The sequence below is a fragment of the Cuculus canorus genome, chromosome 2 (genome assembly GCF_017976375.1).
Source record: "Cuculus canorus isolate bCucCan1 chromosome 2, bCucCan1.pri, whole genome shotgun sequence".
Lineage (NCBI taxonomy): Eukaryota > Metazoa > Chordata > Aves > Cuculiformes > Cuculidae > Cuculus > Cuculus canorus.
Window position 1 is genome coordinate 42,325,845 of NC_071402.1, and position 15,100 is coordinate 42,340,944.

The 15,100-nt window shown below is 41.5% G+C and overlaps 1 protein-coding gene across 3 annotated transcripts in view; it reads left to right on the top strand.

The window, feature by feature from the left end:
• The first annotated feature begins 8,592 nt into the window (after positions 1-8,592).
• Positions 8,593-15,100, top strand: part of ATP6V1H (ATPase H+ transporting V1 subunit H) — a 48,541-nt gene continuing 42,033 nt past the window's right edge. The window contains exons 1-2 of one of the 3 annotated variants that reach the window (XM_054058914.1): positions 8,593-8,679; positions 10,920-11,046. In XM_054058914.1, the coding sequence (XP_053914889.1) occupies positions 10,943-11,046 (104 nt within the window). In that variant the 5' untranslated portion in view covers positions 8,593-8,679; positions 10,920-10,942. Of the gene's footprint in view, positions 8,789-8,828; positions 8,850-10,919; positions 11,047-15,100 lie in introns of those variants that run through there. The other 2 variants (XM_054058915.1, XM_054058917.1) reach the window with 2 other exon arrangements.

The window sequence follows — 15,100 nt, forward strand, 5'->3', positions numbered from 1 at the left end:
GTCGTTATGCTCTGCAGGCAGCACCAAATGGAGATGTCTGTCTTAGGTCAGTGGCACCTGTCAATCATGTTTTTTCTCACTGACTGAACAGATGGCCTACTGGTAATCCTTCCAGCCCCAATGAAAACACCACATGAACAACAGCCATATCTTGGATAGAGACAAACTAAATACACAGACTAAGACTCCAGGTAGATTATTTCTCTTAGCTTTGTAGAAGGCTGCCAGGGTTTTGCTTCCTGTTTGTCAATATTCACTTGCTATTGATTTTTTTTGCTTTTGAAAATACAGATAGCAGAATTACAGAAAAATTAATTTAATTAAAAATTAAATTATTGTGAAATTTTCACTCAAATGCAAAATGCAAACATTATTTGTAGTTCTGGTCATTAGCAATGCTGTTGCAATAACAGCTATGCAAATAATAGTGGTCCTTGTGTGGGAAAACATACAGAAGCCCTCTATAAAATCTTATCTTGGAGAGAGAAGAAAGTCAAGCTCATACATAAGTCAGTATGTGCTGAAAAGAATAAACCTTTTAACTTCATCATTCCAAAATACTTCCAGTTTTAATAATTTTATATTCTACTTAAGTATTTTTTTTAGGGTTAGCTGAACCTTCCAAATGAGAAATTACCATAAATGGGGACCTAAGAGAGCTTCCATTTTGAGTGTCTCATGAGATATTCTATCTATTTTGAAAGTTTATGAAGTCTTTTCCAAATTGAAAAGTATGTCTTAATCAACAGTTTTTTCTGCCAGGAGTCAAAAGTTTTGGCAATTCAGCACTGTAGACATAAGGTTGGTATAATGGAGAAGAGGAGGCTAGTTACTCTCTACAACTACCTGAGAGGAGGTTGTGGAGAGGAGGGAGCTGGCCTCTTCTCCCAAGTGACTGAGGACAGGACAAGGGGGAATGGCCTGAAGCTCCACCAGGGGAGGTTCAGGCTGGATATCAGAAAAAAATTCTTCACAGAAAGAGTCATTGGGTACTGGAACAGGCTGCCCAGGGAGGTGATTGAGTCACCTTCCCTGGAGGTGTTTAAGGAATGGGTGGATGAAGTGATTAGGGACATGGCTTAAGAGAGTGTTAGGAATGGTTGGACTGGATGATCCAGTGGGTCCTTTCCAACCTGGTGATTCTATGATTCTATGATAATGCTGTCTGCCCCCGTAACATCTCATGTGAAAAGAGGTCGCTTGGTGACATCTCTGTCTTTTTTCAAAGATCCAGTAGGTGCTGAAGAGAAAAATGAAGAATAATGAGAGAACACCTTTTCTAGCATTTTGTTTGATGAGCTGAAATGCAGTACAAGTCAATATATAATAAGAAAGTTGCGGCATAAGCCCTGGTAATAAGTCTGACATTGGCAGAGTTAATGCTTAGGTTTAGGTAACCACCTTCTTTTGGTCCTCTGGCTGGGCTTACTGTCTGCAGCACTGAGTAGCTCAGCATCTCCTTTTTCCTCCAAGAAGCTACTGCTATTTTTATTTATTTATTTTTATTTTAATTCAGAGGTGAGCTTTATTTCACCTGGTATCACAGCAACTTCCCAAAGAAGGGTGCCCCCTCTACACATTCAGGTACTGACCTTCTTGTCCAGAAAAACTCACAAAACAGCAGAGGCTGACAATGAGGAGAGATGACGTATGCTGCAAAGAGGGCCTGGAGACTGAGCCTCTCCAGCTTTTGATACTGAAGTGCATGTTCATGAGACAGAGACAAACACTTGTCCCTACTCCCTAAACACTCTACTATTTTAAGCCCAGTTATAAGCAGTTAGTTTTGCTCTGGCCATCCTGTTATTCCTTCTGCACAGCACTTCACTTTCAATTTTCTGGCAATGCAGGATTATTGCTTTCTATTGGGGGGACAAAATGAAGATATAGTTATTACAATAAAATGTTAGTTTATTTTTCTTTTGAAAAAATCATTCCTATTGAGGATAGGATATGTACGGTTTCTTAACTGAGATTGCAAAATTTATTTTCAAAGAGGTGATGAAGTAATCAGAAGATTGCATATTATAACAGTTGCAAAATTGTGGTGTATTAGCTTTACCAGATCCTTTAGGCCAGAATCCAATTAATTTAAAAGAAAAATAAGCCAAATTCTAAGACCTAGTAGCCAGATAATTCTGTATTTGTTGAAGGAAGCAGGATTTACTTGTTTAAAAAGATGCTCATGGAATAATGGTCTTCCAAAATGACACAGACACTAAAGTGAAGATAAAGCAAGAGGAGAGCACAGGCATGGACAAAGCACAAAAAAGCCCTCTTCACAGTGGGCCAATCTTGCTATAATTTTTCAGGAAAAATGTCCAGTGAAGCACCTCATATCTCCACACATTGAAAAGTTATTTCTGTGTTCGTCAAAGGAAGACTTTTCCATGACAACCCTCCACCCTTAGACAGGAAAGAAAAGAATCTCATATCCCCCATTCCCCTGCCCCACAGGTCCTCCTTGGTGTCTGTGAGGCAAATATGCAACCAGAGTTGTGAAACAAGTCAAGTCATTCAAAAGTTACAAATGTCACAGCCTTTTCTCTCCAGGATAAGAAGTTAGTTGTGTATCAGCGGGTTGTCAGAAATTACTCAGATTTGCTCCAGTATGTGAATAAATTTTACACTTCTTTGCAATATCGAATCATGTCAGATTTTTTCCAGACAGTCTGGGCACCTAAAGACATATCTAGATGTCTAATGAGATTTTTCAAAAGCCATTGTGCTAGTTTGTTCCATACCAAAAAGCCAAAAGAAACACCTTAAAAGTGAAGTTTTTTAGTAAAAATGTCAGTGACTGTTTTTTCCTTACCTGTAGTTGAAATGTATATTTAAAATTATAAATAAAAAATAATACATAAATACATAAAGCAAAAAAACCCTGTATAAAATACAAAACATTATTTAAAAAGTTAGCTCTATTTATTTTATTCTGAAATGTAGAGATAACACCTTATAATTTCTTGAGCAAACCAACCAGTGGAAAAGAAGAGCAAATCACATCTCCTGAAAGACAGCTAGCAGTCTTCCTCTTCAGGCCTTACAACAGAGTATATGAGATAAGGTGCCAGAAGACACAAAGGTGGGCACATTCTAATATATTTCTTCTCACCTTGCATTAGGTAGATCATTATAGGTTCATTTCTTTTTTGTAATATTGTCTTCTTCCCTCCTGTGGAGCAGTGCTTTGGGGAAGGGAGTACTTAAGATTTACAATAAACTGTTCTTTGGTTTCCCTGTTCATGTGACCTTGAGCTAGTTTCAGCATTCTTTGCCCAAGTTCGTCTAGAAAACACTCTCCTACCTCACGTTAGTGTTGTATGGACTTATCCACTGATGCTCAAAACAGTTTCAAATTTTATCCTTACAAAAGCAGCTAGATTCGTTCTAACATTTTCCTCTTGCAACACATGAGCAGACATGAATCTTATTGTTTCCTCTCTGCTGTTGACTCACTCCTACTAGAGAATCCTCTTTGCCAAAACCAGCAGGTTTAATATAGCGTCTGCTCACCAAATGTATTTGGCATGAGGATCTGTCACAGAAGAAACATGTCCTAGTCTTGCAATGTACCCATGGGGGCTTCAAGATGAAAAAAAATCATGCTAAGAAGCCCATGCTTACAGCTCTCATCTATCCCTTGTCATGCAATCTGCTGCTCCTTTCCATATTGTGTTGGGAGGATGAGTTTTAAGCCTTGGAAAAGGAGAAGCTTGAATGCTCAGATCTGATCTGAATCGTAGGATGAATAACGTCAGATTAAAACAAAGTACTTGTTATACAAATGTTAGCTCTTAAAGGCTACGGTCTGTGCTTTTCTATTGCATGGCTATCGCTTTGAAAATGCCCTTCTTTAAAAATCTGGCCATTTCTAATTTTTGTTTGTCAAGAATATTTCATGGATTAGAGAAGCGTATGCACTTTTCCTTACCTTCTAAGTATATTTTGCTTGGATAAAATTTCTAAGCCATTTCTTCTATACATATTAAACACTTGTACAGACATGCAGGAGACAGACAAGTGATGTACAGAATGCTGAAATGTTAAATGGCAGGTGTGTAAAACACTTCTGTAATTTGCAGAAGACATGACAGACTATGATACATTGTTCTTATTGCAAGAAGGAAAGGAAAACAGAAAAACAGTTTCATGATCCAGCTGTCTGTAGTCTTATTGTGACTATGACTCATCTGCGTTCATTTTTCTAGTACTAAACTATGGAACATTTTTATTCTTTGTGATCCAGGCAACTCATGACTTTTATTCCTGCATGCTGATATGCTTTTCATTTTTCTCTCTGTTTCACACATCAATAAAGTAATCTAAATACAGCAACTTCAAGTGAAGCTGTACTGCTAGGAGTTAATGGACAAGCACTGTGACCAAAATGACCTAAATTAGAATTGTTTTGCAGCACCTGAATCCTAAAGGATGGATGCTAACTGAAAAATTGGAGCATAGACCTTTTCTGACCATAACCATTAGCAAGACCCAGTTCAGATAATCAACCAGCATGAATAAGGCACTCTGAGGTGGCTACTTGAAGCTGATGACACGTGATGGGTTTGCCCTTGTTGCTAAGGATTGCCTCTTGATGTCATAGTGATGACAGGCAAACATGAGAGAGTAAAAACTATACAATGTTTTTGTTTCTCAAAGCTTGTCTTTGCAGTGCAATGAAGTTCCTTAACACAGTGAGTGCCTCATGGGACTCAAGCTGAGAGAAAATTTTTAGATATGCTCAAGCATTTGTCAGATAGGGGTATAAGAGTACATGTAAATCCACAGCATATCCACCATCCTGCAGCAGCGTTTACAGCTTAGCTGAGCGCTTTGCCAAAGGAGCAGCACTATCATCAGCAAAGTTTTAATTTCACTGTTTACCATCTTTCTTAAACATTTCTGAGTGTGCTGAAAAGCACAGACTCCAGACAGATACTTTTCTTGTACTCTGCTGAAGATCCTTCTGCATCATGAAAGCTGATCATTTCTTCTACACTCTACATTTCATTCAAAGGTTATGAATCAATGCACAGACGTTTCCTTTTTATCCCGGGAGAGTTTACTATTTTTAAGAACATCTGCAGATGCATCTCACTAAATGCCTCTTGGAAATCCAAGTGGATGGAGCCTACCTGCACCTACCTGGTCCACGTGCACAAAGAAGTCCAGTAGATGTGAGACATGACTGCGCTTTAAAGAACTATGGTGACTTTTTTGATAATGTTTCACATTTATTCCCTTAAAAGGTGCAGAAAAACATGTAAATTAAGTATATTCTTATACAAGTATATTGAGGAACAATGTATTGTTTGCATTCTCTAATGCAGTACATTGTTGATTTCTCTGCTAGAGACTCTATTAACTTGACTAGCGCAGATGTCATGTTCACTGTTTGGTGGTTCCTTAAATGCTCTCTACAACTTCTGTTAAAAAAGCAAGGTAATAAATTACTATTACAATTATTTCTTCTCTCTTTGAATTTCTCTTTCTCCTAATTCAGTAGATGCATACTTTAACCATTATGCCACACTCCAAGGTTACAAAAAAGTTACAGGAAAATATTTCTTAGGGTAGCCTCCCCGCTGCCTGTGAAATGAATAATAAAGCCAGAGTCCGCTACTTTACATTTTTAAGGCAAGTATTTGGGCCGTTACCCTGCCAGACATAGGGGCACAAGATGGCACTAACACTATTTGTGCTTTAAAAACTGGCGGCTGGAACTGCACTTTCAGAGATGCCAAGCCAGTTTCCATGGGTTTACTAAGCTCTGAGCACAACTGTTGGACTGAGCTCGGAAGAGTGAAGGTAGAAGAATACCATACCTGGCTTAGATAAAAGAAGGCATTAAGCTGTCAGTGTTTTCAGTGCTGGGACATTTTGGGATTCAGGGAGAAGTATCATTGTGGACAACTGACTTTCATAGAAGAAAAGACCAATATGCCATCAGCTTAGATAATAGCTGAATAGTAGCTTGTGGGATCACTGTACAGGCCTTTGACGCTTTCCTTCTGCAAGTCCAACTTAAAAAGCCTCAACTCTTGTTCAGATTATTTTGTAAGCCTTTGTGCTTTCTTTTTTTTGTTCATAAACTGGTACAGTCATATGTATCATCATTGGTAATGTGATTTGAAATGATTGTGGAAAAGGTGACTATGCTTATTCCAGGTGCCTGAGCCATAACTCAGAAGAGCAGTGGGTGAGACATGCCATAAAAAGGCAGAGCAGAAGCAGGAAACACCACAGGACAGAAGCTGCGAACACTCATAAAAGAGGAAGTGGTTAAAATAAGGCCTAATTCTATCTTTCAACCCTGAAAGAAAAATTAGATTCTAATGAGTTTTTGAAGTAACAGATTTCTATTCAAGATTGTGTGGAGTTGTCTATGCCATAGTTCAGGGGCTGTGCGAGCATTTCTAACCAATGCATGTAAGCAACCTGCAAGAACACAAATGTGTTCGATTGAACCTTAAAGCCCCATGTGTGTGCTGGGTAATCTGAAGAACCACGTTAATGGATGTGTTTATTACAAACTAGATGGCACAGAGTGAGCACACAGCTTAGAGAGCTTTCTTCTGCTAAAGCATAAAGAAATGCAAATGCTGTTACTTGGACTGTGGCTGGAATTTAAGCTCAGTGGTCATGTTATCAAGAAAACAACAGTTTTACTACAATATGAAGAAAGATCGATTTTAAAGGAAGAATAGTCTTCCGGAAGAAGTATAATTAATCAGAGGCATAGTAACGAAAGCCCTCCCTCCCCCTTGAGTCAAAAAGCACCACTAGAGGTAGTGGCCAGGTATAATTTAAAGAACAGTGTATCCTCTAAATGGACAATATAAAGACTCTAGCAAGACGAGGAGTTAATGGTACATATCTCTAGGCCAGCTCTAAATTAGCTGTCCTGATCTGCTCACATACAAAACTCTGATCTATTTCTCTTTTCTCTGCCTTTCCTCCTTATATGTTAGCGGAAGCATTCTTCAGGATCATTTCTGACTGGAAGTGGTGTGTCTGTGCACTTCATCACAGTATGACTGGAAAAAGTTCACTCAGCAGCTGAAGACAGAGAGTTTCTTTCTCGGAGCCTGATATCAGGGTCTTTGATATCAGGGACTGCCCCAGACAGGTGCAGGACCTTGCACTTGGTCTTGTTGAACCTCATGTGGTTCACGTGGGTCTACTTCTCAAGCTTGTGCAGATCCCTCTGGATGGCACCCCAACCCTTAGGCATGTCAGCCACACCACTCAGCTTAGTGTCTGTAAGCTTGCTGAAGATGCACTCGATCCCACTGTCAATGTAATTGATGAAGACATTAAACAGTACTGGTCCTGGTACAGAACCTCGAGGGACAATACTTGTCACCAATCTCCATTCGGACATTGAACTGTTGACCACTACCCTCTGGATGCAACCATCCAACCCATTCCTGAAACACTGAACAGCCCACTCATCAAATCCATCTCCCTCCAGTTCAGAGAGATATTATGGGGAACTGTGTTAAAGGCTTCACAGAAGTCCAGACAGATGAAATAACTCTTCCCTTGTCCACTGGTGTAGTCACTCCATCAAATGCTAGGTACTGGAAAAAACCTGCAGAGCCCAAGGAAGCATTCCAGTGCAGGGACATTGCACTCCATGTCCTCGACCCCTTTCCCTCCCAGGGTTTCCTCCCCAGCCTGATGGCTCCTTGGCCTGATAGGGCCCAGGGCAGAACAACAGGGGGTCCCTGAAAGGCTTGCCTTTCCCAGCCAGCCTCCTGTTCTCCCTGTGGAAACACTGAATGGGTTCTTGTAAGTCAACAGTGCGAGTGGGCACCAACACACTGTCCTCCCACTGGACTCCTCAGTGCGGGATTAGAATCATAAATTGGTTTGGGTTGGAAGAGACTTTAATGATCATCCAGTTCCAACGCCCTTGCCATGGGCAGGGACACCTCCCACCACATCAGGCTGCCGAAGGCCTCATCCAACCTGGCCTTGAACACCTCCAGGCATGGGGCAGCCACAACTTCCCTGGGCAACTTGTGCCAGTGCCTCACCACTCTTGTGGTGAAGAAATTTTTCCTAATGTCTAGTCTAAATCTGCCCCTTTCCAATCTACCCTTTCCATTACCCCTTGTCCTATTACTACCTACTCTTGTAAGAAGTCCCTCTCCAGCTTTCTTGTAGCCCCTTCAGGTATTGGAAGGTCGCTATAAGATCTCCTTGGAGCCTTCTTTTGTCCAGGCTGAACAGCCCCAACTCTCTCAGCCTGTCCTCGTAGGTAAGGTGCTCCAGCCGTCTGGTCATCCTTGTAGCCCTCCTCTGGACCCGTTCCAAAAGCTCCATATCCTTCTTATGCTGAGGATTCCAAAACTGGACACAATGCTCTAGATGAGGTCTCACAAGAGAGGAATAGAGGTGCAGAATCACTTCCCACGCCCTGCTGGCCACGCTTCTTTTGATGCGGCCCAGGATACGGTTGGCCGCCTGGGCTGCCAGCGCTGATTCCATCGACCGCCACACCAAACCCTTCCCACACACGCGTGTCCGCCTCCGTCTCCATCCATCGCCTCCTTACGGGCTCGCAGCATGTTCAGCCCCGCCCCCACGCGCCGTTAGCGCGGCGCCGTCCCCGCCCACCGCGCGGCTCGCGGTCGTGAATTGTCCCTCTGAGGCCGCCGTCGCGGTCAGGTGAGTGGCATCACGTGATAGCGGCTGCTGCGGAGGGTAGTGGCGGCGTCTCCGGGTGCGCGGGCTGCCCGGGACTGCCGAGGGCCGGCGGCTGCCTTTCTCCCGTAGAGTGAGTGAGAGCCGATCCGGGCCCTGCCCTCGATGGGGACGGGCGGCTATGGGGTCCTGAGGTGGGGGCGCGGCTTCTCCTGGGGGCTGTGGTGGGCCTGGGCGGTGGCGCGAAGGGCTCCGAGGCTTCCCCGAGGGCTTGGCCTCCCCCGAGGCCGCTCAAGAGGCGGCTCTGTCTGTAAGCCTGCGCAGGGAGTGGCGAGACGGGGACCAGATGTTCCCCCGTCGCACTTCTCCGCTCCCCGCTCCTCCCTCCCTTCGTCCTCCAGCATCTGAGAGTAGCCCTGCAGAGAAGGACCTGGGGGTGCTGATTGTCGAGAAGCTCGGCATGAGCCGGCAGTGTGCGCTCAGAGCCCAAAAGATCAGCCGTATCCTGGGCCGCATCAAAAGAAGCGTGACCAAAGGGAGGTGATTCTGATCCTCTGTTCCTCTCTTGTGAGACCTCACCTAGAGTGTTGTGGCCAGTTCTGGGATCCTAAACATGAGAAGGATCTGGAGCTGTTGGAACGGATCCAGAGGAGGGCTGCAAAGATGATCAGAGAGCTGGAGCACCTCCCATATGAGGACAGGCTGAGAGAGTTGGGGCTGTTCAGCCTGGAGAAGAGAAGGCTCCAAGGAGACCTTATAGTGACCTTCCAATACCTGAAGGGGTCTACAGGAAAGCTGGGGAGGGGCTTTTTACAAAGATGTGTAGTGATAGGACAAGGGGGAATGACTGTAAGTTGGAGAGGGGAAAATTTAGACTAGACATTAGAAGGAAATTCTTCACAAGGAGGATGATGAGGCACTGTCACAGGCTACCCGGGGAAGTTGTGGATGCCCCCTTCCTGGAGGTGTTCGAGGCCAGGTTGGATGGGGCCTTGGCCAGCCTGATCTAGTCGGAGATGTCCCTGCCCATGGCAGGAGAGTTGCAACTGGATGATCTTTAAGGTCTTTTCCAACCCAAACCAATCTATGACTCTATGATCTCTTGGCTTCTTCAGCTTGACCTTATCACTTCCACACTCCTGAAACCACGGTCACCGACTCTGCCCTCCCGTGTGGCCTGAGGAGTATTTAAATGGCTTGCTCTGGCTCCTTCCTGTCTAGGAAACACTCAGTGGTCCTTGGAGGACATGTACCATTCTTGTGGGTGTCTGCTCACTGCATTAGTTTCAAAAGCAAGGCAGTTCTGCTGCTCTGTTTGTTCAGGGTGGTTCCTCTTTTTTTTCTTTTATTCTTTTCTCAGTATTATTTTTTCATTCAGTCATAAAACTAAGGTATGTTTGTTAAGGATGGGGCAGACAGTGCCGGTTTGTTCTTGCTTCTGTAAAGGGAGCCAAAAAGATCCAGAAATAGGATGTGTGGAGAGGCTTGATGCAGTTTGGCTGTAAAGAATTCCTGCTGCAGCTGGATTTTAGGCCTTTGCAAACACACTTCTTGTTTTGGCATCAAAGTCAGGTGGACATTAAGCCATAAAGGAATGACAAAGGAGAAGTGGTGAAGGTCACAGTCTGTTGTAATGTAGTGTCTCTTAGTGAAGAGCTTCTGTTCATATTTGTTTTTCAGTTTGCTTTTTGTACAGTGGTGATATTAATTTTCTTGTTAGTCTATGTAACATGTTTTTTAATTACTATAATTTTTTTTTCCTTTCTGAAGTTGTGGTCCATCTATTTCCGATGTCTAAATACTCTTAGACAAATACTTGAGCTAAATCAGCCCTTTTATATTAGGGGAGGGCTGATGTGCACTGAATTTTAACCCTTATCATCAGTCCTAACTGGGAAGGAAGACAGCTTCTGTTATCTGTAGGGTTACTTGGCTATTGCAGAGAAGTAGTCTCTATTCAAATAACTTCATTTGGTTGTTTAAAAATTTACAAGACTGAGAGGTGTTTGGTAATGGTATATATGTATTATTTTAGCAAACTTGCAATTAATTGCACTTCAATGTGTGGATATGGCTTATTTTTGTTTGTTTCAGGAAAGTCGCATTTTAGATGCTATGTGAAACTTTGATTTCTCAGAAAGTGCAGTTTTAGAAAATGGGGCACCTGCGAAGAGATTTTCCTTTTGTTTTCTTTAAAATACTGGACAGACACTCTGCTCCTTAATACTTTAATAAGAGGTCTCAAATCTGACTTGCATTTCTAGGTACGTTTTAATTGTCAATTAAGATGGATATCCGAGGTGCTGTAGATGCTGCTGTCCCAACAAACATCATTGCTGCTAAAGCTGCTGAAGTTCGGGCAAACAAAGTAAACTGGCAGTCATATCTCCAGTAAGTAAAATCTTTCCATGATTTTTTTTCTGTTTTTTTTCCTTTCCTCTTAAGTGTTAGAGTTTTGGGGATTTTGCATTGCATTGGAACGTTAGGATACAGTGAGGCCCCATGAAACGGTTGGAAAAAGTCTGTGTTAAATGGAATTGATTGGGGGAAATTCTTTTATATTACGAGAAAGGAAACTTTTCTGTGAACTGAATGCTGTAGTAACAAATAATAAAAGTTTGCACAAGTGTGTGGTAAAAATGTCTGTTCTTTTTTTTCCTTATCATTCAAACACTGTTCTTGATTTTCTCATTGGATGAGTACAGATGTGAGGAAAGTTTACAGTAAGAGTTATCTTATATGTAGGGTTGTCATCTGTTGCTGAAGTGCCTTTTGTGTGAATATAAGTTATACTAGCAAAACTGGACTGCTGGTCCAGGAAAAAAAAGCTGTACCTTAACTAAAGGAAAAGTAGTGCTGGAGAGCCATTGAAACAAGTAAATTGGGGAGTAGGTTGAAGCAATCACTTCAGTGTGGGGAGGCCTGTGTTGCTGTTTCAGGTAAGTTCAGAATTTGCTTTGGCACTGCGAGTAGCAAGAGAAATATTGTCTGGAGAGCGTACAGGGACAAGCTGAGGAAAATAGCATGAGGTAGGAATCGAGGAGGAGGAGCAGACTTCCACTGGTCCTCTGTACTCTGAAGTGAAATACAGAATTCTTGCATCCCTGCATTCCCAAGGACAGGTACCTGTGAAGAGTAATGGCAAAGTGTAACTTAGTATTATCTCTTGAGGGTCCCTATATAGCAGGAAATGACTTCAGTGTTCATTGCTTTGTAACTGAAGTGGCAGAAGTCTTGATTCTAGAGGTACAAGCCGTGCCGATGATGCTTTGTGATTATCAATGTTTCAGCACTTTTCAGAAGTTGGGTATTTTTTTACATAGCTGTGACACATAAATATATACTATATATTAAAATAAGGTTGCAAAACGGTACACATACAAGCTGAGAAATGCTAACATGGCAGAATCTTGTTAATGACTATCTGCTTTGCCCTGTGCCATGTAGCTCCATCTTGCCTATTCCATTCATTCTATTGTGTTATCAAAATTGCAAACAGAAAAACGTATCTGCATGGTAAACTGGATTAAGGAACTGATCTGCTGAGGAAACTTCCTTTCTCTAGGCCACTTTTTTGGTTTTTTTTTTTTTCAGATGTATCAGTTCCTTGTTCAGTTTGCAGTGTGACATTACAGTGGCTTTGCAGGCGAAAGAGTTGGTGTGGTAACTTGACGGTGGCAGCTACCAAACATTTGTCAAACAACCTAAATGGTTTTTGCTGTTACTGTGTGCCTTGTTAATCATCTGATAGGAACGGTGTCCTGGGGAAGTCTGGGCAGCTGAATGAGGATGGGGGAGTTATGTTTATCTGTCAGCAAATGTCTATGTAACTTATTTTGACCAGGATGCAGGGTGGATGGTTCTTTTTCAGATTCTAGATATAGAATTTGACACTGTTTTGGAATCCATGAAAGAAGAATGTACTGGTCATTTCTTTTCTTTGGTGGGTCAGCCAGGTTTTGGAGGCTACTGTAGTGCTTCTGTCTAGTGTTTGTGATCCCATTGCAAGTCTGTTCAATGCCTGATGCCTCTGTATGTCAATGACAAGGTGTCCTGTTTATATAGTTCTGCAATAAATGCAATCTTTGTCTTGTACTTACTGATAACAGCCTGGCTGTCTGGCTAGGGTGGCTTCAAGGATGAACCTAAGTGGTGCCAAAGGGATTGTGAAGCATCATTAAGATAACTGTAGTTTCTTTGCTGAGGAGTTTGCTTATCATTAGTTATTTGAAAATATCATCAGAACTTTTGGTGTTTCTAAAGAGGAATTAAAATCATACCTGGTTTTGGATGTGTCCCTTTTATAATGGGCTAGTTTAGGTGTGATGGTGTCTTTGAGGATTGGTTGGAAAGTCAGTTAGTGCAGGTATATTGATCATTTCTGCGGTGAAGCACCTTATTAGTGAGTGGAAACAGCTTGCTTCTGGTGCACCTTTTGGAGGCAGGTCAGGTGTTTTGTTGTGGTCTATAGAGTAGAAGGAAGATGAGGTGCAGATTTTTTGATGCAGTCTGCATTTAGTATGAGAAGCTTGTGTACAGATATATGGAGACATACTTCCAATCTTCATGTATTTTTACATTGAAGGAAAGATTTTTATTTGTTTTACCTAAGTTAACACATCAACTCGGGCATGACATGAATCTGTTCTTTAAAGTAGAGGCAGTATTTATGTAGTTGGAGTTAAAGAAGTTAAAGCTTTTTTTTTTTTTAAATCTGGCTCTTACAGTTGTGTAAAGATGCTTTAAAGATTGCATCAGTCATAACATCATTGGAGTCTGGGTCACACAGGAAGGCATTCTGAAATCCTTTTCTGCTCTCTCTATTCTTCGCTGGGAAAGTAAAATAATTACTAATAGTTGGTCAGACTAGTAGTCTGACTTCTCTTGTAGGGTCGGTTCAAGCTAAAGATTAACTGGCATATTGTTTGTTCCATCTCCGAAGGTTATAACTGGAAACTGAATGTCAAATGCTAACACAGCTGCAGAATTCTGATGTTTCTGTGTATACTGTTGGCACAAAAGTGAAATATTGAAGTATAACAGCGGTACATATTACTGGTTTGCCAGTGTGTTCACTGCTCACTTCAAAGTTAGGCTGTGGAAAATGTTTGGGGTTTTTTTGTGTACTAAAATTTACACTTTGGTTGTGTTGAATTCCAGTGAGGGGCTCTTCTGAGGGCTAACCTCAAGAATGGCTTTTAGGTCGTTCAAACAGAAAAAGGAACTAGAGCTGCTGGAGGAAATGCATAATAAAAAGAAGGAATCACAAGTTTCTGAATCATCTTGAGAGACCAGGAGCATTTAAAAATGGTGGTCTTACAAAATCATGCTTTACAAAATCATGCTTTCTAAATCTTACCCAGCTTCAGCTTAGTCTCCTGTAGCTAGTACTGTCAGAGGCAAGCCTTACTGTCTGTAGCACGGAGCTTTAAAACATAGTTACAGGACTTCTGGTCTAAACCAGATACACCCAGACAACTGAGTCTCAAAGTGACTCTTACCTCTTGACAAAAGAGTAAAAACACATCCTGGAAAATAAGAATTTAAATGGCTGTTAGGAAAAGGGATGGGTGAAGGCTTTGAGTACTTGCATTGCTTGCTTAGAGGTGCTGAGGAATTCCTGTATTTTTGAAAAGGTGATGATAATAATATGTTAATAGCACCATAGTAGCTGGTACCAGCTGTCTGTGGCTGGTTATTTTCTTTGCACTAGTTGCTGAAGTTTACTGTATAACGGTTATTTGGATGTTAAAATGAGATTAATGGAAAGGGATGCATTTGAAATTGGATATTTTCACGACTACTTAATTTAAGAGTACCTGACTGTACTATTTTGAAAAGTTTGTTGTGATGGTAAGTTCTGTATTAAAACCTCAGCAACATTCTTCCTGCTTTTTAGGTGACTTGACAGCTTTCTGAAATAGTACCAATGATGGCGGTAACCCTTTGAATATTAAGTTAAAGAGAAGGCCAATTAGACATCTGTTGGCTTATAGGTGTCCATGGCAGTTTACTGTATCAGGTCCCCTTGCTGTATATTTGGATGAGCTTGCATGCATATCAATTTCTTAAACTACCAGGAAAACTGAAATGTTGCAATTAGTGAAAGTTAAAAATACATTAGGAATCAAGTTCTGTGTACTCCTTTAAATTCTCTTCAGTGCTTATGGCAAACTTAGAGTAACAATTTTATTTTTCGGTCCTTATTTCAGGTTGGATTAGACTATTATTGTTCATGTTATGCATTATAAATTTGGCAGAATGTGGTAGCTGTTTATATTTCAATTCTTATAACTATTTCCACCAACGGTTGCATTCAGCCTTTGGAAGTAATTTAAAGAATCTGTTGAGCAGAGGCAACACATCTGGAAGGCTTTAGAGAGTTTATTCTGTCATTATTTTTAAATTCATTGTACACGAGATCTTTTGCAGAAAGGAGCTATTT